The sequence below is a fragment of the Lepus europaeus genome, chromosome 8 (genome assembly GCF_033115175.1).
Source record: "Lepus europaeus isolate LE1 chromosome 8, mLepTim1.pri, whole genome shotgun sequence".
NCBI classification, from domain to species: Eukaryota; Metazoa; Chordata; class Mammalia; order Lagomorpha; family Leporidae; genus Lepus; species Lepus europaeus.
This window is the reverse complement of record NC_084834.1, coordinates 94,840,955-94,866,160: the sequence shown is the minus strand read 5'-3', so window position 1 is coordinate 94,866,160 and position 25,206 is coordinate 94,840,955. Positions and strand designations below refer to the sequence as shown.

Genomic DNA, 25,206 nt, shown 5'->3' with positions numbered 1-25,206 from the left:
GGCTCAATAGGCTAATCCTCCACCTGCGGAGCCGGCACACCAGGTTCTAGTCCCGGTCGGGGAGCCAGATTCTGTCCTGGTTGCCCCTCATCCAGGCCAGCTCTCTGCTGTGGCCCAGGAGTGCAGTGGAGGATGGCCCAAGTCCTTGGGCCCTACACCCGCATGGGAGACCAGGAGAAGCACCTGGCTCCTGGCTTCGGATCAGCGCGATGCGCCGGCCACAGCGGCCATTGGAGGGTGAACCAACGGCAAAAAGGAAGACCTTTCTGTCTCTCTCTCTCTCTCTCTCACTATCCACTCTGCCTGTCAAAAGAAAGAAAGAAAAGCCCAGGCCTGAAGCTCTGGCATCCCATAAGGGCGAAAGTTCTAGTCCCGGCTGCTCCTCTTCCGATCCAGCTCTCTGCTATGGCCTGGGAAGGCAGCAGACAATGGCCCAGGTGCTTGGGCCCCTGCACCCATGTGGGAGACCTGGAAGAAGTTCCCGGCTCCTGGCTTCAGATCGGCGCAGCTCCAGCCATTGCAGCCATCTGGGGAGTGAACCAGTGGATGAAAGACCTCTCTCTCTGTCTCTGCCTCTCCTCTCTCTGTGTAACTCTTTCAAATAAATAAATAAATAAATCTTTTAAAAAATATAAATGGCTTACACATATTTTTATATTCATCAGGTATCCAGCAGGCTAGCTAAATTTATTTGTTAATTCCAAATAATTAAAAAATACTTAATTTGTTAATTCTAATAGTTTAATGGCAAATTTTAAATTGTATATTATATGTAATACATAAATAAACATTAAATTTTATATACATAACACTTTATGTATTATAATAATGCAATGTCTGAATCATGACAGTGCTATACACCTGTTTTTCTTGTCTTACTGCATTAGGTTACTTCTGAAAGGGGAACTCAACAAGAATTCAAAGTGGAGGCCGACACCATGGCGCAGTAGGCTAAGCATCTGCCTGCAGCACTGGCATCCCATATGGGTGACAGTTCATGTCCCAGCTGCTCCTCTTCCAAACCAGCTCTCTACTAAGGCCTAGGAAAAGTAGTGAAGATGGCCCAAGTGCTTGGGCCCCTGCACCCATGTGGGAGACCCAGAAGAAGCTTCTAGCTCCTGGCTTCAGATCAGCTTAGTTCTAGCCATTGTGGTCATTTGGGGAGTGAATCAGTGGATGGAAGACCTCTCGCTCTCTGGCTCTACCTATCTCTATAACTCTTTCATATAAATAAAATCTAAAAAAAAAAAAAAAAAAGAAAGAAAGAAAGAAAGCAAAGCAAAGGAAAAACCCATCCTCCACCTCCAAGCTTGGTAGTACACAGGACTGCAGAGAAACACAGCCACCACTCAACAGGTCTGCAGCAGGAACAGTATCCTTTGGAGAGCCACAAGAAAAAAGGAACTCGCAGCAAAAAGGTTTGGGAGACTCTTGATTACGACATCCAGTGGGGAGACTGCAAGAGGGGGTAAACAGAAAAGATATGGATAGCCTTAAGGGGAGAAGATGTGGGAGATGACAGAATCTAGGAATCTGGGCCGTTCGGTTTTACCCAGTATAAGCAGAGATACACAATGAAAGATTCTGGCAGATTCAAGGCAGACAGTGGTGGTCAGATTGGGAACATTGGCAGAGAGGAAACAGTGAGTGCTTGGGGTCTCCTTCTGCTCCTATCAATGGGAGCACGGAGATCTCCAGCAAATTCTGTTTCACTTGCTCCTGACTTTTCCATGATATTTGAAACTGTGGCCCACAACACCTTCCCTCACATTCCCTTTAGTTCCTAATACTACCTTTCCTATCATTCATTCTCTTCCACTGGCTCCTCTTCTTAACACTTACTATTCTATGATTCAGTCTTACTTTTTTTTTTTTTTCTTTTCACTTTACACACAACTGATGCAGTACCTGGGCAATTTCATCTAAATGCAGACTTCTAGTCTCTGTCTCCACTCAGCTTCCCAACAGGCACCCTCCTCCAGATGATCAGAGGGGACTTCAAGGACAGACACACACGTCCAAGAACTCAACATTTATTTGGCCAAACCAGCTATTCCTCCTCTATTCTCTCTGCAGTTTAAGAGATAGCTCAAGGCCGGCACCGTGGCTTAACAGGCTAATCCTCCGCCTTGCGGCGCCGGCACACCGGGTTCTAGTCCTGGTTGGGGCACCGGATTCTATCCCGGTTGCCCCTCTTCCAGGCCAGCTCTCTGCTGTGGCCCGGAAAGGCAGTGGAGGATGGCCCAAGTGCTTGGGCCCTGCACCTGCAAGAGAGACCAGGAGAAGCACCTGGCTCCTGGCTTCGGATCAGCTAGATGTGCCGGCCGCAGCGGCCATTGGAGGGTGAACCAACGGCAAAAAGGAAGACCTTTCTCTCTCTCTCTCTCTCTCTCTCTCTCTCTCTCTCTCACTATCCACTCTGCCTGTCAAAAAAAGAAAAAAAAAAAAAGAAAAGAAAAGAGATAGCTCAAAATTCGGTTGAAATGAGACTATGAAGCTGAGAAGTGCAAATGATAAACCAAGAGAAGGGCAAGATATCCAGGCCTGACTTACTAAACAGAAGATAATTTGAAAACACAGAGGATGCTGGAGCTTCTTTACATCCCTTGAGAACCAAAGCAGGAATTCTCCAAGCAAACCTGCAGTGCAGACTGAGTGCACTGCAAGATGACACAGACCCCTAAGTTGAAGGCTGGCAACTTACTAAGATGAAGGAACTCTTAAACCCATCGTGGTCTGGTCACCAGAAATGAACAGTGTAAAGAGTCCTTAGCAGAACCTGACACATCCTCAGGAACTTTAGGGACTACTAAGTGAATACAGAGCCTAGGCCTAAGGTGGACAGAGCTGTCACAATGGCATGGCAAAAGACATACAGGACTACAGTTAGGCAAGCTGTACTTCTACCACTGGGTTTTATAGGTTTCCCATTGGCCATGGAGTGACTGGGACATCCTCTGGGTACCTGCCAAACACAAATGCCTTCTGGAGTAAAGGCACTGAGCAAGAACAGGCTACAGGGCCAGCTATATGAGGCAACAGCTATGGGGAAATTGCAAAGGGCAGTGGGAGTGTATGTGCTACTTGAAAGGGAAGTGGCTAATGTGGACACGGAGGGCATCCCAAAACCACCCTAAGTACACTTCACCACCGCGCTGATCTGAAGCCAGGAGCCAGGAGCTTCTCCTGGTCTCCCATGGGGTGCAGGACCCATCCTCCTCTGCACTCCCAGGCCACAGCAGAGAGCTGGCCTGGAAGAGGGGCAACCGGGATAGAATCCGGTACCCCAACCGGGACTAGAACCCGGTGTGCTGGCGCCGCAGGAGGAGGATTAGCCTAGTGAGCCGTGGCGCCAGCCCTAAGGCTTGATCTTAATAGCTCCAAGTGAACTCTCACCAAGAGATACAGAAAGAAAATCCCAAACGGTATGGCTCAAGTCAAGGACAGGAGAAAAATAAAGCTAGCTCCTCTTTGCATGTCACCAGATATAACCCAGCTATCAGTGGCATCTGTCCAGAGGGCCACCATCTACTGTGATGGTCAAGTCAGAAATCAAGCAGTCATCCTAGATTCTTACCCTCCCCAAACTCCTGACATCCAGTCATTGATCCTTAAATCTCCTTCAACACATCTCTTCCTCCTCTTCCCCTCAGCAACTAGTCAAATCTGAGGTAATACCATCTAACTTAGTGATGCTCTACCCTGACCTACACCTCCACATTTTAAACCTTTAAATCTAACACCAAGGCCCAGATTAAAGATTGATTCACACGGGGCATGGGGCCTGCCATTTGGTTTTTCAAGAGGTCCCCAAGTGCTTCTAAAGCACAGCTAAGACTGTGGTCACGAAGTTAACTGGCCTTGTGCAGAACCCAGGCTTCTCTTCCCCCAACTACTTTCACAATGGTTTAAGAATCATCTTACTGGGGTTGGCGCTGTGCACAGCAAGTTAAAGCCCCAGTCTGCAGTGCTGGCATTCCATATGGGCTCTGGTTTGAGTCTGGCTGCTCAACTTCTGATCCAGTCCCCTGCTAATGTGCCTGGAAAAGCAGCGGAGGATGGCTCAAGTGCTTGGGCCCTGCACCCATGTGGGAGCCCCGGAAGAAGCTCCTAACTCCTGGCTTCAGATTGGCTCAGCTCCGACCGTTGCGACCATTTTGGGAGTGAACTAGTGGATGGAGGATCTCTCTCTGTCTCTACCTCCCTCTGAAACTCTGTCTCTCAAGTAAATAAAAATTAAAAAAAAGAGAGAGAGAAAACAATCCACATGTTCTTCCTAATTATCCACAAACAATTTGATAAAATATAATTCATTCATGATTAAAAGGAAGAACTTCAAAAAAAAAATCATCTTTTGGGGCCGGCACTGCGGCGTAGCAGGTTAACGTCTTGGCCTGAAGTACAGGCATCCCATATGGGCGCTGGTTCAAGACCTGGCTGCTCCACTTCCGATTCAGCTCTCTGCTGTGGCCTGGGAAAGCAGTAGAAGATGGACCAAAGTCATTGGGCCCCTACCCCGATGTGGGAGACCTGGAAGAAACTCCTGGCTCCCGGCTTCAGATCGGCGCAGCTCCAGCCGTTGCGGCCATCTGGGGAGTGAACCATCAGATGGAAGACCTCTCTCTCTGTCTCTGCCTCTCCTCTCTCTGTGTAACTCTTTCAACTAAATAAATAAATCTTTTTAAAAAATCATCTTTTTAAAAATGGAAATCTCACATCATTTACAGCAGTAGATCAGTAGTTCTCAATCTAGGCTATGAGAATCACTTAGGGAAGCTTAAGAAATCCTGACCCAGGCCAAAGGGCAAACAGCTAAGGAAGAGTCTCTGGGGCTGAGAAGCAGGCAGCAGCAGTATTAAAGCGCCCAAGGTGATGCCAGTGTGCGGACTAGGCTGAGAATCACTGCGTCAGAAGCAACGGAGAGCCACATAAATCTTTACGAGCAGTAACATCCCAAGTCCCCTGTAGATAATGAGACATTCCTCCAACCTTGGCTTCCTGAGCTCCCACACCACCAAAGCAATTCAGCTCCTCTGACAGTCACACATAGACACTGTTGTGCAAAGTATGAGCTCCCTCCATAAAGCCCCCTCCACTTATCCACAGCTAACTCCCACCCGAAGGCGCAGCCCTCTCAAGAACTGCTGCTTTGCCCAAACCTTCTCCTGTGGCACTCCTGGAGCAGTGCTCCTTGAGCCACCTGTGACCATTACTGCTCTGTCGGGTAGAGCAATTGTTAATGTCTCAGTCTAACTCCCTTATTGAACTCCATGAAATTAAAAAGTCTATCTTATCCATGTTTGATCCTTAGTGCCTATCACCATGCATGGCCCATAGGAAGCACTCAAGTATCTACTGAGTTCACTGCATTTAGGGGAGAAAAAAAAATCTTGATTATTATGTAGACAGAACTCCCCTTTAAAAAGAAAAACCACAGGGGGCTAGTAAAGCCGCCTGCAGTGCCAGCACCCCATATGGGTGCCGATTTGAGTCCTGGCTGCTCCACTTCTGATCCAGCTCTCTGCTATGGCTTGGGAAAGCAGTAGAAGATGGCCCAGGTCCTTGGGCCCCTGCACCCATGTGAGACCCGAAGGAAGCTCCTGGCTCTTGGCTTCAGATAGGCACAGCTCTGGCCATTGCGGCCAATTGGGGAGTGAACCATCAGATGGAAGACCTCTCTCTCTGCCTCTCCTTCTCTCTCTGTGTAACTCTGACTTTCAAATAAATAAATAAATCTTAAAAAAAAAAAGAAAAAGAAAAAGAAAAACCACAAGATACATCAAATTTATACATTATACTCAGGTCTCACTAAAATAGAAACCAACAGCTGGGCTTTTAAACACTTTAAGGCAAATGTTTAATATTTGTTCTATTTATGAAGTAGAAAAAAATCAAGGAAGAAGGCAGGCCTGTTTCCAGAGTCGCAAGGGTGGCAACTTACAGGATAGCAATGCTTGACTTTCTACTGAAAACCACATCTTTTAAAACATACCCCTTCAACATGCTGGTGCTAGCATAATGACACCTATATGCTTTAGTAAAGTAAGTTACACTACTGACTTAATCTGGAGAATAAAATGATAAGTACTTGCCAGCCAAAAATGAAAACAAGTTATGAAGAGATTTTGAATGCTTTGAATGCAAGTATTCAAAAAAACTCATAAAATAATATGGCTACCAGCATCTGATGGCAATTTCTACTACTCTACATCCTGTCACCCAGAAAAGAAACCAGATCTTCATTTTTCAAAGGTTGCATTGAACATTTTCTATTTATATGGTTACTACATGTGCCTTACCCAAAGACAATAATTTTGCTAAAATATTAATGGAAGAGGAACTAAAGACTAATACAGTGTACTTGATTCGAAAGATTGTCATGTTAGCATGCAAAATGATTACTATGTTACTATGTGTTTAAAGTAAGTTCTTTATCTGTTCAGTATCCTTGATTACTAAATTAATCCACTATGAACTGAGTGTCTGAAACTTGCTTGGGAATATATTAAAATTGAAGTATATGAAGTGACCAGTAAGACAAATAAAGGTATCAACCACAATATTTGGCATTTGTGGCTGATTTTTTTTACCTTATTTGGCGATTTCAAAGGTGAGATGGCTATTTTATTTGGTGTCTGTGTTGTAGAATTTAAAGTTGATCCAATAACACCACTTTCAGATATTGTTATGGTCTTTGATGGAGTCCCAGGAGTAGACTGTGAAAGAACCCTACCTGCAAATGAGAGGCAGCACATCAGTTTGACTTTCTTCAATATTAGTATAAAAATTTATGTGATGATGACCTACACCCACAAGGAATGCAGTATATGTTCACTACTCGTATTTCATATGTATCAACATAGGAAATTAAACACCTGAGTCCCTGATGAACTGTTTGGTGAACCTAGGTAGAATGGAACAAAGCAATGCTTCGTCTACTACCTAACATCTAATAATCAGTTTACAGAAAGTCTACAAAAACAGTTCTATTCACATTCTTATCAATATTTAGTTAAAACTATCAGAAAGCAAGTTGAAGACAAATATTAAGCATGCCCTGTGTTAACACAGCTCCTGAAAGTCACAATCTGAACCTAAGTCTTCAAACTTCAATCTCTGTACTCTACTCTACAGTGTCTTCCTATCTGAACTTGAACCATGAAGGTAAATTTAAATCCACAACTGAAAAACAGTTCTAGGAAGGACTTGGGCACCGTCAGGTTTAATACTGATTTTAGAGACTGCCAAAGCAAAAGTGTGTCCCTAGCTACCCTGGCCAGATTCCACACTGTGCTCCACTCAGGACAAGATCCTGCAGGAAAAACACAGAAAAACAAGTATGTCTGGATGGCTCAGGGAATTACAAATCCTGTCACAATGTGTTGAAACACCAGGCAAGTTCCTAGGCAAGAAGGGAATACAGACATGACAGATCTCCAGAATCTTTCCAGACTGTCTAATCGTCGTTAGTGCATCATTCTGGATCTCCTCCATTCTGAGCACATGATAGAACTGCAATTGTACTTCCTGTCTCCCCACAATCTCATCTTACAGTTTAGTCAGGGTCATGTGACTAGTTCTGGCCAATGCGTAGTAGACCTGACAGATGTCCTCTCTGAACCAGAGCATTTACTGCCAATGCAGGACCTCCCAAAGCTACCTCTGAGACAGTGGCTCTTCTGTCAGCCACTGTGTGACTAAGAGAAGAGCTCCTTTTGGAAGCCACAATGCACATGTAATCATGAGTATAAATTAAACAAAGCTGGGGGAGGTGGGCTGGCATTGTGGCACAGTGGGTAAAGCCCATGCCTGCAAGGCCAACATCTCAAATGGGCACCGGTTCTTGTCCTAGCTGCTTGACTTCCAATCCAGCTTCCTTAGGCATGGGAAAGTGGCAGAGGATGGCCCAAGTACTTGGATCCCTGCCACCTACATGCAAGTCCCAGATAAAGTTCTTGGCTCCTGGCTTTGGCCTGGCCCCAGCCCTGGCTGTTGCAGCCATTTTAGAGGTGAACCAGTGGATGGAAGGTATCTCTTTCAAATAAATAAATAAATCTTTAAAAGACAGAACAAAAATAAAACTTGGGGTGTTTTTAGATTTTTGAGATTTGGAAACTAATTATCCTGACTGATTCAGGCTGTCAGGTTGAAGGATTAGAATAATTCTGTATTATAGGGGCCGGCGCCGTGGCTCAACAGGCTAATCCTCCGCCTTGCGGCGCCGGCACACCGGGTTCTAGTCCCGGTTGGGGCAGCGATCCTGTCCCGGTTGCCCCTCTTCCAGGCCAGCTCTCTGCTGTGGCTAGGGAGTGCAGTGGAGGATGGCCCAAGTCCTTGGGTCCTGCACCCCATGGGACACCAGGAGAAGCACCTGGCTCCTGCCATCGGAACAGCGCGGTGCGCCGGCCGCAGCGCGCTACCGCGGCGGCCATTGGAGGGTGAACCAACGGCAAAAGGAAGACCTTTCTCTCTGTCTCTCTCTCTCACTGTCCACTCTGCCTGTCAAAAAAAAAAAAAAAAAAAAATTCTGTATTATAGGAAAAATTTCAGCTCAGTACTGAGAAAGAGCTACAATCAAAATTTCCAACTCAGAGGGAGGGAGGAAAATACTGTTATATTCTTAGAATTGTATCTATGAAATACATTAAATCTGTCCTCTTTATATTAATACATTTTTAAAAATCCATTAAAAAGATTTCCAATTGAAATGACTATTTCTGGTCACCGAAAATATTCCAAGCAGACACTAGAAAATCAAATCCACTGGCTAAAGAGGGGGAATCATGCATCTGAGGAGGAGCGGCAGATACTTAAATTATCTCTGAAGTCCCCTCTAACTTTAGATGCTTTGACCCAGTTTATAGACATAGGAATGAAGAAGCAGGGGCAGGAGAGGGAAGGAAAAAGACTAAGAATGGTCCTTCCCTTCTTCCCCTCCTATAAGAACACCCAAGTATCATTTATTTTTAAAGCAAATCAACTTTTATTCTCATTTGTGAATTTAAAAATTTTAAATAGTTTTCAAAATGTCTTTGTAGTACATGACTGCATTGATTTTATATATATTCCTTGCTGAATTTCAGTTGAATATTTTTTACTTGAATATATCGTAATTAAAATAATTCTAAATAAACATAATGAATCTACACCAAATATCTTACAGAGCCAGCCTAAAGTGTTGGGCCTGCCTAAAGTGAAATGTTTGTCTACTCTGGTTTCCAAAGTGAGTAGCTGTGGGATAAGGCTGAAGCTCTGACAACCAGTATGTCAAGAGGTTACTATATCAAAAAAGATGCAGTTTCATAAAATGCTCATCATTCATAATTATCACTATAATTTCATTTGTTGGGTAACATAAATGATACCAGAAAAAAAGTCACTTAAGGTGAATTCACCTCCAACATGAACAAGTTTAATAAATAAAAACTTCCTTGTTTTTGGCTTTTATTTTTTAAAACTTTAGTTTATGACTGTAACTATACTAACTCTCAAAATGAAGAAAAAACAAGCAGCTGTTGAGTCTTGGGGAGAGGTTCCTTCTGACAATGCATACGACAGCACAATGAGCAATCATGCTCGACAGGTACCTCATGATTACACAAACCCCAAGTTCTGCCACAGTAGCTAGCATTTCATAGGCTCTCCCAAGGTCCCAAGGACCTCTACATCCTTTGAAAGAAAGAAGTTAGGTCTTCTTGGGTTTCATCCAGATAGCACTTTTGATTACCTAATCTAACTTCATATCCCTACTTATTCCAAATTTCACAGATTTAAGCAAGTATGCAAGTTATATGATTTCCCCTTAAAATCAATTCATAAAAATTTTCTATTCTATTGTCAGGTATTGTCCAAGAATCACGAGACAAACCAGGGCATGCATGTAGCCTAGTGATTAGACATTAGTCAGGGTGCCCATGTCCTGCAGCAGAGTTCCTGGGTTCAATTCTGGGCTCTGGTCCCTGACTCCAGCCTCTTGGAGACCCTGGGAGGCAGCAGCCATGGTTCAAATGATTGAGTCCATGCCACCCAGGTGAAAAACCTGGACTGAACTCCTAGCTTTGTTCCTGGCCCAGCCCCAGCCCCAACTGTTCCAACTGTTGCAGGTATTTGTTTTTCTCTCTCTCCCTCTCTCTCATCTCTTTGCCTCTCATAAAACAAAATCAAATACACAATCAATCAAAAGCCACAGACAGAATAACCTGGGGTAGGGAGCTGGCATCTCTGAGCACCGACGAATTCTGTAACAGATTAACTCATTAGTGAATGTCCTTACACTGTTAGGAAGTTTGTGCTCGTGAAGCAACTTTGTACCTTTGGGAGTTCTCAGAACAGGGACCTCTGTATCTCATTGAACCTCTCAAAAGCCTTGTGAGGTGCTTGGTGTCCACACTTCACAGAAATAAGATGAACAAATAATTTATTTATCCAAGATCACACAGAAAACCACTACAAGAGCCATACTTAAAATCCCAATCACCCAACAGCTACCTACCATTATCACCGCACTGTCTCCACGAAAAACACATTCAACCAACAACAGACATTCGTGGACCCACACCTCAGTGCCAGAAACTGTGCAGGGTACTTAAGGGGATGAGGAGGGCAGAAGGAACAAAGGGAGGGAGTGAGGGGAGCACAAAATTAAAGACAGACTACAATATGGTAAACACATGTGGGCACTTCAAAAAGGCACACTCCCCAAATGCCCACAACAGTTGGGACTGGACCAGGCCAAAGTTGGGAGCCAGGTATCAATCTAGGTCTCCCAAATGGGCAGCAAGAACTCAGCTACTAAAGCCGTCAGTGCAGGTTCAGTATTAGCGGGAAGCTGGAGTCAGACGCCAGAGGCAGGCATTAAATCCAGGCACTCAGACACAGAATGTGGGCATCCAAATTGGCATCCCAACAGCTAGGCCAAATCCCTGCTCCCAAACTGATCTTTACATTCAACCATCAACTTTTAAAAGTAACTTCATACAATGAAACATTATTCTGTCTTAAAAAGGAACAAATTGTGACACAGGCTATAACAGGGATGGATCTTGAGGACATTACCCAGAACAAAATAATGGACAGGAAGGAAAATGGTGATTGCACGGGCTAGGCACCGAGAGGTATAAGGAATGATTGTATGAAGAGTACAGGGTTTGAGCTCTGTAAGATGAAAAAAGGGCTGGGGATGGATGGCAGTGATGACTGCACAATAACCTGACTATACGTAATGCAACTGAATGACACTCTCACAAATGGTTACAATGGTCAAGTATGCTATGTATGTTTTACCAAAAATTTTTTTAATTAATTTTTTTAAGGAAGAACTAGATGGCAAACTAAAAACAAACAACCATCAAGAAAAATCTTATGTGTGGTGGGAGACAAACAAGGGAAATCAAGCATGTGACTAAGCTAGTATGAGATTTGACAGTTTCATTAAAGACAACTATTTGTTAGATACAATCTAGTTTTATAGGAACACATAGGAAATGCACCTCAAAGTCAAAAACTGCCAGGATGGAAAAGGTAGCTGTGAGGAACAGCAAAGAAAGGAACAGTGCCAAGACCACAAGCCTGAGAGGACATGATCTATCTAGTGACATGGAGCCAACAGGAGGGGAAAATGAAAAAGGTATGCGTTAGATCGTAAACGCTTTCAATGTTAAGAGACCACTGGTATTTTAACTTAATCCTGATGGGATAAAATGGATAAACTCAAGAAAATTTTAATCAGATGTGCGTTTTTAGAAAAATCATTGTATACAAAAAAATGTTCATCTTGATCAAAATGTAGAAAAAGATATTCAAGACCAAAAGTCATTAGTAAAGCAGTCTCAATGTACTTTGAAAGAGTACTTCAGGGGCTGGCGTTATGGTGTGGCGGGTAAAGCCACCATCTGCAACACTGACATCCCATATGGCTGATCCATTTCCAATCCAGTTCTCTGCTATGGCCTGGGAAAGCAGTGGAAGATGGCTCAAGTACTTAGGCCCCTGCACTCACATGGGAGACCCAGAAGAAGCTCCTGGCTCCTGGCTTTGGCCTGGCCCAGGTCTGGCCATTGTGGCCATTGGGGGAGTGCAAATGGAAGCTATCTCTCTTTTTCTCTCTCTGTAACTCTGACTTTCAAATAAATAAATTTTTTAAAAGTTTTAAAGAACGAGCACTTCAGCTACATATAATATATAAACGGTAGAACTGATTTATGATACAGTTCAATAGGACTGCTACTTTGGTGGTTTAAAATTTGGCTTATATGAATTTAAAAATGCTGAAAAGGAGTTAAAAGCAGAAATTATCCCTCCAAACTGAACTTAACGACAACAATTCCAGTGAAATTTAACAGAGATCTGCCTCTGTGCACTTTAGTAAGGCTGCTGTCCGTCAGCAGTTAAAAGCAAAGCTACAATTAAGTCTCCAACACATTACCGCTGACCCAAAATTCACAAGAAGTCATCTATGGCAGCCAAGGTGAATTCTTGACATTAACTCAAAATTCACTCAGACACTTCCGCAAACACCACAACTGATTAGGATACAATCCTTTCCTCCATTGGTCAACGAAAAATTTTTCAGGACTCCCTCAAACTCAAAAAATAATAAGGAAAACTGCACTGACACATAACTTCCAGCTAATTCCTTCCACCTACTCAGCACCTCCCATGGGACTGGGGGCCCCTTTTTCATCAAGACTTCCAAGTTTTGCTCACTTCCTAAATAAGCTCCAAACCCAAACTCTTTTCAGTCTTTCCTCTGGGGTTATGGCTGGTAACCATGGCAACCCTCAAGATCCTAGCCTCCTATTTTCTCTAATTCTCCACGGAGGGTCCCCAAAGAAAGAGAACTCTCACTCACCCAACACTGTCCTCTTACTACAATCTTTCCATCTCTTCTCTCACTGGCAAAAATGAGAAGTGTCCCTACATACAATACAAAACCTCTGGAAAATGACACATCATTACCATTGACTTCAGAATTGTCAACTATTACATCTGTAAATTTACTAAGCAAAAATTTTGATATGGTAGAGGTCATTAGTTAATATCTGAAGTATCTTCATTCTAGGGATGGGTAATGAGCACTTGAAAGTCTCTAATCAAGAGTTTACCACTTGGGCCGGTGCTGTAGCAAAGCCACTGCCTGCAGCACCAGCATCCTATGTGGGCGCTGGTCCAAGACCTGGCTACTCCACTTCCGATCCTGCTCTCTGCTATGGCCCAGGAAAGCAGTAGAAGATGGCCCAACTCCTGGGGACCCTGCACCTGCATAGGAGACCCGGAGGAAGCTCCTGGCTCCTGGCTTTGGATCAGCTCAGCTCGGGCCATTGTGGCCATCTGGGGAATGAACCAGTGGATCAAAGCCCTCTCTCTCTCTCTCTTTCTCTCTCTCTCTCTCTCTCTCCCTCTGCTTCTCTGAAGCTCTACCTTTCAAATAAATAAATAAATCTTAAAAAAAATAAAAGAGTTTATCATCCAGAGGTGTTTCCATATAAGCCTTTTTAGCACACTGTAAATTATAATCTTGTAACTGATGAAGGGTAATGTTAGGATGGCTCTGAATTAAGGACCAGTCACCATGGTTTTGTGATTTTCCTGAAGAACTGAACTGTTGGGGCCAGCGCTGTGGCTCACTTGGCTAATCCTCTGCCTGCGGCACCAGCATCCCATATGGGCGCCGGGTTCTAGTCCCAGTTGCCCCTCTTCCAGTCCAGCTCTCTGCTGTGGCCCGGGAAGGCAGTGGAGCATGGCCCAAGTGCTTGGGCACCTGCACCCGTGTGGGAGACCAGGAGGAAGCACCTGGCTCCTGGCTTTGGATCGGCGCAGCACGCCAGCCATAGCAGCCATTTGGAGGGTGAACCAATGGAGGGAAGACCTTTCTCTCTGTCTCTCTCTCTCTTACTGTCTAACTCTGCCTGTCAAAAAAAATAAATAAATAAATAAAATAAATAGAAAGAACTGAACTGTTTGTTTGCACAGCTGCTTGCCAGGTAAGGAATAAGAGGCTGGACTTAACCAAGCCATTACAGATACAGAGAAAAGACAATCAATGGTGTTTGCAAGGGAGTAAGCATGATGAGTCATGAACTCCACATTGACAAAGGAAGAATCTGAGAACAAAAGGAAGTGAGTATTAATGAGAAAACAGAATCATCAATGGATGAGAAATTTCGAACTCAAAGCACTGCTGGATTGTGCACACAAAGGCAGGTACCTACCTCATGGGACAGCTGGAGAATGATGAAAGCCACTACACGTAAAGCGCCCAGACTGGTGCTTGGCACACAGTAAATACTACACAAATATTAAGTAGCATCAACAGTTTAAAACTTTGCTACTCTCATGGTAAATCTCTACCAAAATCTAAAAAGACTAAATAATGGGCTGATTTTGATTTAAAGCATTTTGCCTGAAGCATTCGTTTAATAAGTGTAACATTTCTTATGAAGCAGTTTGGTTTATAATAAGCTGTACTTGTTGCATTCAAACATTTTAAGGTGGCAGAACAGCCATTTGTAAACCTAAAAGGAAGATAAGTATATAGCTTAACGAACTATAAAGAAATATAACCTGCAATGACTGGTGGTGATACTTGAGTTGTCTGTCCTGTAACTGCTTTACTATTAATTGGTTTTGCAAAGATCAGCTTCGTGATTACTGGACCAGAGGTTGGTGTTCGAGGCTTCTTAGCAATCTGAAACATACAAATAACTATGAAGACCATGTGTTTCTATAAAAACATCTGTTCAATCAAAATTAGAAAAAAAAAGGTTTATACACAATAGTAAATATGAAACCAACTCATTTAAGAACATACATCTATGTATTAATGTCAAAAACAATTAAAATGAAGCCATTCATTAAAATATTGGAATGATCACATTTTCAAGGCCATATTTAATAACACCTTTGCATTTATTATAAATCCTTATTTTAGTCTCTTGAACAGAAACGTATGACATAAAACAAATTGATGTTTAATAACTAAAACACTGTGGCACAGCAGTATCTTTTCCAAAATAACAAACTATTGGTAATAAAAAACTGGAGTAGAGTAAGTTAAGAAAGCACATAGTGCAAACGATGGAGTCACCTAACATTCAATTACACTGGTCAATGGGTGCAAAAAAAACACACATACATTAAAGACTGGCTTACAATTAGGTTTTCAACTTTAGAGGTATATATCAGGAGTAGATAAAGGAAGAACTGAGTATGTTAAAGACCCAGGATATAAAAAAAAAACAAGTTTGAAGGAACAAAGACTGTTATAAAAGGCCAGGTTCCAAGATGCTGTTTACTGAAATTCAGGTTACTGTGCTGTCAACTCCTTGAAGGCAGGGTCTGTATTTCATCCACCTCCAATCTGAAGGCATATATTGGCACACTGCTGAGCCAAACTAAAGTGCTCCGCAAGTCAGGGAAGGTAGTTACCAACACTTATGTTGAAATTATCACCATATGCAAATACATAGCTTATTCTAAAAGTCAGAAGCAAAAATTTACCTACGACAAAAATTTTAGAGCTGTGAAGGACATTCAATATTAATTTTATCTCTTCAAAGATATGAACATTGAGGCCTTAAAAGTTTTATTACTGAAATATGATTCAAATGAATAAAAATAACCGACTTAAATGACAAAAATACACCAGAAACAAATTTTTAAATAAAAAAACAAGAAATATACCAGAAGCTATCATAGATCATAGAACGATGTGTTCATCAGTTCTTTGTGCTTAAATTATAAATTAAATAACATAATCTTATATCCAGATTACTTTCTTACACTCAGAATATATTATGGACAAAACAAAATGCACATAAAATACAAATCACTCAAAAAGTGACTCATTATCATATTACAAAAAACCCAGTTTACAAACTATGACAGATTTAAATAAATCCATAATTATATTTTAGGAAGATGATGCAATTTAAAAACATAAAGGGAAAATATTTTCCAAATGTGTGTACAGGCCTAAAGTTCTAAAGTGAGCCAGAATTCATCTATATACATAGTATTAATGATCTTGAGAGGTAGAAGTATTGATATTCTTAGAAATCCATATCCAGAATAAATAACTTTACCTATAAAGATTAAGTGTTCAAAGTATTTCCTCTTTTTTAACTGATTTGCACAGCCATTTGATTATATAAATACTTACCAATAAGGAAAAAAAATATAAACAGTACCGCCAAGAACACATTAACTATCCAAATGAACAATCTCACCTTGCCTTTGTGGTTATGTCTCTTTATAGAACACAGCTGAAAAGTTTCCAGTTCCATTTAGGAACCATGATTTGTTGCATTTTGAATCCTAAACTACTCTGGTACATAATTACTACCAACTATAAAAGCTCATTTTTAACAAGTTTATCCAATCAAAAGTTTAAGACAAAAATGAAAAGAAAGAAAATTTACAAATAAGGTAGCCAAATGTATCATCAAATAGTATATGGGATCTTCAGCAAGTTCATAGGACAATGTAAACTATGAAAATAATATGTATGGATTTCATATATTTACACACCAACAGAATCTTATGTTTTAATTCTAGTTTGCCATAAACATTTTTGAGTAGCCCTGACTCTGCCAACAGTGTTGGATGGTGTGTTGGACAGAAGCAGGAGCTATTAAGGGGCTATGTTCCCACAGATGTTAATTATCTCCTGTTCTTTCAGACTATGCACATAACACACGAGATAGTGTTTATAAATCTGGGATTAAGTGTAACTAAACCTCTCTGACTGCCTCTGGCCTCAACTGTCCCCTCTTCTCATCATTTTTCAAGATGGGCCTCCTTCTACCTACACCTGCTGTCCACACCCAACAATTTCAATACTCTTACTCAATCTAAGACAATGCTAAGGTCTGTATAGGAAAAAAAAAAAAAAAACAGAATCATATACTCCAGGTGATACTAAACTAAACATTGTTATCTAAAAAGGAGAATTACAGACATAGAGTTTATTTGTTTTTTTTTTTTCTTCCCTGTGCTTCAGAGCTTTGAAGGTTTCCTGAGTTGAGAAATTCTGAGTTGCCTAAAAATAATTGGACAAGTAGAACAATACTCTAAGTAGATTTCTGTTTTTCTTTTTTAAAATAGAAATTTTAAAAATTGGAATAAAGTTTTATAAAAGTAACAATAAAACAAGAATTAGACCCAAATCTTTGTTTTTATTGCCAGTATTCAGGGAATTATAGTAGAAAACTAGTGGTTTACAAGTACACCAGTCATTGAAACAATATATATACATTGCCTTCATAAATTAAAAAAAAAAAAATGAACATTCTGATTCATGCTATCAGGTTCTTGTGAACATAATTTTGATCCATATTACCAAAGCCAGATAAACTCTGGAAAGTCAATCAAAACAAGTTTCCAAACTGAGGATGAGATGCCTGATGGTGACGGACTATCTCATTCAAGAGATTCTCCACAAAAATGAAGAAAAGGAAGAGATAAGCGACTGATGACACTGAACAAGAAAGAAACGGGCACTAAATGTCTAACAGTGGCAGAAGAGACATGGGCAAATTACAAAGTACCAAGTTCTCAAATACAAAGCCCATGAAAAATAAGTTTTTTATTCTTTTGTCAACATGGTAACCAAAACATTACTTCCAATATCAGCTAAGAGGGCTCATTCCACCAAACACTTCTATTCTTCCTTCACTACTTTAACTCACACCTTTTCTTTTTTTCTGAAAGGCAACTGTTTCAAATGAGGAATGAATTTTTGTTTTCTGGATATAAATGGATCACTCCACTCCAAAGAGCAATGATGGCCTAAGAGAGCCCTATTCATAAAAATAGGTAAAATTTTGAAAGATCTCCAATTTCTTGGAACTACACAGTACTATATATTTCATCATGATCAAATAACCATCTTACACTAAAAGTCCAAAATTAAGAGAAATAACCTCCCGCTAAGTTCCCACAGCTGGTTGGGAAGTACCGCGGTAATTCAAAGCCCCAGTTGGTCCAACTGCAAAGCCTACGTCATCCTCCATCATATGTCACTGTCTTGCCCATAATGTAAACATGAGTGATGACAACAGAGTAACTCCAAAAACCAGGCACACTCTGGCAAGCATGCGCTTTTGCTAACATCAATGGTTTCTAGGAGCAGTAAAGTTTTCTTAGCCTTTGGCTACCTGTTAGCAGGGGGAAAAAAAAATGAATTGACTTTCTGGTATCCCTGCAGCAAGTCTGGCTTCTTAATACAATCAACACATCCTTATAATCAAACTACCACTAAGAATAAAATGCATTTTTAAATGAGTAAAAGGCTATAAATAAACTAACTTGGAATTTTAACCAAAATTTAATTTGTTCTAAGTTCTCTAGCAAAAATTTTCATAAGCATCAGACATACCAAACTTAAAAAGAAAAATCCCACACAATTACTCAAAGCAACATTCAAAATAATTCAGTAACAACTGAGCAATTAATAACCCTAAAAACACAACTATGAAATCAGTTAAATTGTTTTAACATGCATTTTAATTAATAAGCCCCCTTTTTATTTATTTTTTTTTTACCTGCACTGTTTTTAACTGTTGGGTCTGTAACACAGAGGGCTGAGTTGTAGTATTAATCAGTTGACTTCCTGGGGTCAGTGCTGAGACACCAATGACAGGTTTCACCTCTGGCCTCCCTCCAATGGTAACTACTTTAATTTGCTGCGGTGGTAACTTAGCATCTCCTGACTGGGCCTGAGTTGTAACTTTCTGAGCCTGGGGTAGTTGGCTATGGGGTAGTGCTAAAACAATTGGTGAACCAGACTTGCCCAAAGTTGTTAAAATTAACTTCTGTCCATCTGGTTTAAGGGTCTGATTGCCAAGTTTAAGATCAGATGTCTGTGATACTTTGTTTAAAATAATCTGATTGGCTGATATAGTCACAGGAGTCTGAGCACCAAGTTTTTGAAGGCCACTTGGAAAAGCTGGTTTCACTGTGGTATTAGAATCTGCTTTAGTAATTGTGGTATTCACTGCAACTTGGTTAGTGTGGTTACTGTACACTGTGATTGGTTCCGTGGAAATGGGCGTGGCTGTAGAGTCGCCAGTAGAATTTATGTTGACAATTTCTTCCAGTTCTGTCTCCATGGGAATTGGGGATGAAACAATAACAGCCTCAATACTATCATCATCCACTAAAGTTATACCAGTGTCCATTATCTCCTCTGGAAGCAAACTATTCACCTCAGCTGGCACCACCTCCATGATCGTTCTCCTGCTAGAAAGTTGATCAGGTGCTGCAATGAAAGTTGAAAAATGAATAAGTTACTAGGTTTCAAACCAGATTTAAGAAAAAGAAATTCAAAGCAAAATGCAAATGACAAAATAGCTATTTTTTTACATTGATGCATAAGTGAATAAATCATTTTCATAAATCCTCAACTTTCAAGAATCTGAAATTCAAGTCCTATGGGACACAAAAGTAGAAGCAAACATTCTTTTATTCACTATATCTCAGTCCAGAAGTAATGCCACGCTTAGGCAACACTAAGTCACATAATCACACAAACCACCTTTCCAATTCCTTCTCATAAAACTTTTCCATCTTTGATGTGCCTGATCATCTCATTTCTTTCCAGTTTTTCTTCCCCATTTATTGACCAAGTTTAAAACTGCGGATTCATACAAGAAAATAAGGCTTTAAATTAACATATTTAACAGTATCTTCAAACCGTTAGTGAGCTAGGTCTCAAAATGAAGGTCCTATATCATTTATTAAAATCCATTCAATACCTAAATTAATGTTAAAGCAGTTTCTAGAGTAATTCATCTCAGGAAACGCAGATCTAGCCTATTTGGCCCAAGTTTGATGAATTATCTTCATACCAAGGGAATTTTTATTTGGAAAGAAGATTCTGAAATCTTTCTTAGCCATTTAAAATGTCAAAAAGGGATCGATCCACTGAAGAGGTATAGAGTCGGTCTCCATAAAGAAAAGAAATAGTACCAATAAGAAAACAATTATGGACAAATCAGAATGTGATGATTTTGGCCAAAAGTCAAATAGAACTTCTAATAAAACAATCAGTTATATTGTCTTCATGTACCCAAGACAGCATATCTTGTTTGTGATAGACTAAATAGCAATAAGCTATTTACCCAGGAAACATCAAAGATCCATATGAACCTAATCAATAACTCTTCCTTTTCCTCTTCTTTTGAAAATATAAAAACAATACCCATTCCAAGATTAAGAGGGGTTCAAGTGGAAAATTATACTTATTAGCACTGGCAAATACTACTACTCTACCAAAATAAACCACCACTGAGCACTGATAGAGTAGTGATGACATAATTTATCCTCACCACAACTCTCAGGTAGGTAACATTATCATCTTTGTTTTACAGATGAGGAAATTTAGAAAGGTTAAATAATTTTGCACAAGGTCATATAGCCAATGAATGGTAGCACTGACTCAAATGCACGTTTTTAAGATGCCAAAATTATTAACTTTAATCACAACATTGCCTTAAATTTTTACCACTATTTTTTTTGGACTAGCAGAGTTAGACTATTGTTTTAAAATGGAAAAAAAAAAAGTCTATTCCTTTACAGCCAATCCTCCATCTCAAAATGCCACCCCATGCAACTACTCATCTGTTCTAAAACTATGAATTAGTTTTGCAGCTGGTGCCGTGGCTCACTAGGCTAATCCTCCACCTGCGGCACCGGCACACCGGGTTCTAGTCCCAGTTGGGGCGCCGGTTCTGTCCCAGTTGCTCCTCATCCAGTCCAGCTCTCTGCTGTGGCCCGGGAGTGCAGTGGAGGATGGCCCAGGTCCTTGGGCCCTGCACCCGCATGAGAGACCAGGAGGAAGCACCTGGCTCCTGGCTTCGGATCGGTGCAGCACAACGGCCATGGCGGCCATTAGGGGAGTGAACCAATGGAAGGAAGATCTTTCTCTTTCTCTTTCTCTCACTGTCTAACTCTGCCTGTCAAAAAAAATAAAAATAAATAAATAAATTTTAAAAATGAATTAGTTTTGCCTTTTTGCTCATTATAAAACTTCATATAAATGATGTACAGATGCTACCCAATTTATGATGGCCCATGTCTTGATAAACCCAGTAAACTGAAAATATCATAAATTGAAAATGCACTTGCTATAACTAACGTTCCAAATATTCCTGCTTAGATACACACCCTACAGAATGGGATGGGCTCTTTCCTCATGATCACTTGGTTGACTGGGAGCTGCAGCTCATTGCCACTAAACAGAATTATAAGAAAATATTATACTAAATAGCACTAGCCTGGGAGAAACATCAAAACTTAGGCCGGCGCTGTGGCTCACTAGGCTAATCCTCTGCCTGCGGCGCTGGCACCACAGGTTCTAGTCCTGGTCGGGGCACCAGATTCTATCCTGGTCGCTCCTCTTCCAGTCCAGCTCTCTGCTGGGCCCAGGAGTGCAGTGGAGGATGGCCCAAGCGCTTGGGCCCTGCACCCACATGGGAGACCAGGAGAAGCACCTGGCTCCTGGCTTCGGATCAGCGCAGCGCGCTGGCCGCAATGGCCATTGTGGGGTGAACCAACGGAAAAGGAAGACCTTTCTCTCTGTCTCTCTCTCTCACTGTCCACTCTGTCTGTCAAAAACAACAACAACAACAACAAACAGAAACATCAAAAATCAATACTTGAAATATTGTTTCTATTGAATGAGTATTGTTTTCTCACCACCATAAAGTTGAAAAATCTTAAGTTGAATTTGAACCAATATAAGTTAGGGGCCATCTGTATAATGTATTCATGATAGAAAAGAGTCATAAGGTAAGGTTTTTGTATCAGTATGCTTTTTGAGATTTTTCAAAAAGTTTTATTTGTTTATTTACTTATTTGAAAGGCAGAGAGAGAGAGAGAGAGAGAGAGAGAGAGAGAGAGAAATGGAGATCTTTCATCTGCTAGTTCATTCCCCAAATGGCTGCAACAATAAGAGGTAGGCCAGGCCGAAGCCAGGAGCCCAGAACTCCATCCAGATCTCCCATGTGGGTGGTAGCAGCACAAGTTGAGCCCTATCTGCTGCCTCCCAGGTGCGTTAGTGGAAAGCTGGATCACAATTGGAGGAGGGACTTGATCCCAAGCACTTTGATATGGGATGTGGGTGTCCCAAGTGGCAGTTTAATCCACTATGCCACAATGTCCACCCTTGAGATTTCTTTTTACTGCTACACTTATTAGTATTGTTTTTTTATTGCTGAGTAGCATTCTATTGTAAGAATCTATCACAATTTATAAATCCTTTCATCTGTCAATGGGCACTTGGACTGTTTCCAGTTTCAAGCTACTATGAATAATCCTGCTATGAACATTCCAAGGTTTTGTGGGGTTTTTTTTTAATCACTTGTACACCCACCAGCAATGTGTGAGAGAGCTCTAGCTGCTCCACATCCTTGACAATCAGTACTGTCAAGTCTTTTGTTGGTCTGTTTCATTTCAGCCATTCTAGCGGGCTTGAAGAGATATCTCACTGTGGTTTTAATTTGCAATTCCCCGATGACTAATGTTGTGGAGTATCTCTATGCGCATATTGTCTATTAGTATATCTTCTTTTGAAAAGTGTCCACTAAAATCTTTGGCTTTTTTTTTTTCTTAAATACTGGGGCTTTGGTGTTCTTAGTGGGTTAGATGAGTTCTATACATATATACTGCAAAGTCATCACCACAGTAACTTGTAGCTCGGAGGAATCACCAGCACCTTGAGACCCCAAAGGACCAGCACTTCCTTATGTGCTAGTACTTTATTCTTCCTGCCCAGGGAGTCCCCTCTCACCTATGTGCTAGTCCTTATTCTTCCTCATGCGCTAGCTCTTCCTTATGTGCCTGTCCTTTTCCTTCCTGCTCAGGAGAATCTCCTCTCACCCTTATGTACTCACAGTACAGGCACATAGAAACACCAGCCTCAACGACACATTAAGAAACAAGAGTCGGGGAGGCTGCCCCGGCGGCGCTGCCAACAGCCCCCAGATGCTGGCTGGCCCCAGCGGTCGGCCACGGGGGGAGCGCACACACCTGCGGGTGTCCCGGGCCGCACACACGGACTGCCCCGCGCCTCCCCGGGTTGCAAATAGGACACCCAGGAAACCTCGCCCGCCCTGGGGGCTTGTCGGGCGGGGCCGATGCATGGTGGGTGAGTGGGGAGGGCTGCTGCTGGCACACACCCACTCCTGAAGCCCGCTGGGGCGGTCCAGGGGCGATGGGCTCGGAGCTCGAGCGCGGGCTGTCCCAGCGGGGCCTCCCGAGGGTGGACCGATGCGCCCGCGGGCCCTCCAGTGTTGCCTGAAGGCCCTCTTGCGTCCCCCAGCGCCTCCTGGGTTCCCGCCGCCACCCTTGGGCCGGGATGGGGTGCCACCTTGTGCGTGGAGGCCCCGCCCACGGGTGGGAGGCCCCCAGGGCCCGCGGGCGCGCCCGGCCCTGCGGCCCCGCTGCAGCCACGGGGAGCGGGATGTCTGGGTGGGCGGCCCCCACTGCCCAGGCCTCCGCTGCCAGTTCCCCGAGGGGCTGGTGGCGGCTGCGCCTCAGCAGCCAGCCTCCCTCTCAAAAAAAAAAAACAAAAGTCGGCCGGCAACACGGCTCAATAGGCTAATCCTCCACCTGCAGCGCCAGCACACCAGGTTCTAGTCCCGGTCGGGGCACTGGATTCTGTCCCGGTTGCCCCTCTTCCAGGCCAGCTCTCTACTGTGGCCAGGGAGTGCAGTGCAGGATGGCCCAAGTCTTTGGGCCCTGCACCCGCATGGGAGACCAGGAGAAGCACCTGGCTCCTGGCTTCGGATCAGCGCGGGGTGCCGGCCACAGTGCGCCGGCCGCGGTGGCCATTGGAGGGTGAACCAACGGCAAAGGAAGACCTTTCTCTCTGTCTCTCTCTGTCACTGTCCACTCTGAGTGTCAAAAAAAAAATTTAAAAAAAAAAAAAAGAAAGAAAGAAACAAAAGTCACAACACCAGCGTGTGACAAAGGGCCCCACTCACAAAGTCACAGACATCTGTCCCCCTACCCCACGGCAAACCTTGCCTAAGTCCATCATCAGTGGATTTGATGTTCAGCCCCTGGGAATGAGGCAGGACGATGACTTGAATGCCTGTATCCTACAGGGTCAGAACATTTTCACTCCCTCCCCTACCTAGAGCTACCTCCAGCATACTCAGAAGCATGGGTTTGGTCTTTGGTATCTCTTAAAGACAGAGAGCTTTCAAACCCAAGGCCTTGGCCGGCGCCGCGACTCACTTGGCTAATCCTCGGCCTGTGGTGCCAGCACTCCGGGTTCTAGTCCCTGTTGGGGCACCGGATTCTGTCCGGGTTGCTCCTCTGCCAGTCCAGCTCTCTGCTGTGGCCTTGGAAGGCAGTGGAGGATGGCCCACGAGCTTGGGCCCTGCACATGGGAGACCAGGAAGAAGCACCTGGCTCCTGGCCGTAGCGGCCATTTGGGGGGGTGAACCAACGGAAAGGAAGACCCTTCTCTCTGTCTCTCTCTCTCAATGTCTAACTCTGCCTGTCAAAAAACAAAAACAAAAACAAAAACAAAACCCTAGGCCTCATTGATCCTTCTCCTTAAAGTACCTGAGGTCATGGCCGGCGCCGCGGCTCACTAGGCTAATCCTCCGCCTTGCGGCGCTGGCACACCGGGTTCTAGTCCCGGTCGGGGCACCAGATTCTATTCCGGTTGCCCCCCTTCCAGGCCAGCTCTCTGCTGTGGCCAGGGAGTGCAGTGGAGGATGGCTCAAGTGCTTGGGCCCTGCACCCCATGGGAAACCAGGAGAAGCACCTGGCTCCTGCCATCGGATCAGCGCAGTGCGCCGGCCGCAGCGCGCCTACCGTGGCGGCCATTGGAGGGTGAACCAACGGCAAAAAGGAAGACCTGTCTCTCTGTCTCTCTCTCTCACTATCCACTCTGCCTGTCAAAAAAAAAAAAAAAAAGTACCTGAGGTCATGAAGTAGGGGAGGGAGATAGCGTGGCTCCACTCCAATCAGCAAAGGTTTCCATTCACTTTCAGTTTCAAGGACCCACTCTTGCAGCACAACCAGACTTCCAAAAGCCTTTCAGTTCACTCCTCACTGGACACCCTCACTGCTGACCCCCAGTGTTACAGCTTTGAGGGCCATACTGCCTTTCCACAGGGCCCTGGACTCCAAAGCACCACTCAGGTGCCTCACTGTTACCCTACCTCTCTCTCAGCTAAGCCACTAAGTATT

The 25,206-nt window shown here is 43.0% G+C and overlaps 1 protein-coding gene across 7 annotated transcripts in view; it reads right to left on the bottom strand.

Moving 5' to 3' along the window:
- LIN54 (lin-54 DREAM MuvB core complex component) overlaps positions 1-25,206 on the bottom strand; it is a 101,434-nt gene that overhangs the window by 42,604 nt on the left and 33,624 nt on the right. For 4 of the 7 annotated variants that reach the window (XM_062198564.1, XM_062198562.1, XM_062198565.1 and 1 more), the window contains exons 2-4: positions 18,543-19,258; positions 14,563-14,686; positions 6,591-6,733 (exon numbers count right to left, since the gene is read on the bottom strand). In XM_062198564.1, the coding sequence (XP_062054548.1) occupies positions 6,591-6,733; positions 14,563-14,686; positions 18,543-19,226 (951 nt within the window). In that variant the 5' untranslated portion in view covers positions 19,227-19,258. The remainder of the gene's footprint in view (positions 1-6,590; positions 6,734-14,562; positions 14,687-18,542; positions 19,259-25,206) is intronic. The other 3 variants (XM_062198567.1, XM_062198566.1, XM_062198568.1) reach the window with 2 other exon arrangements.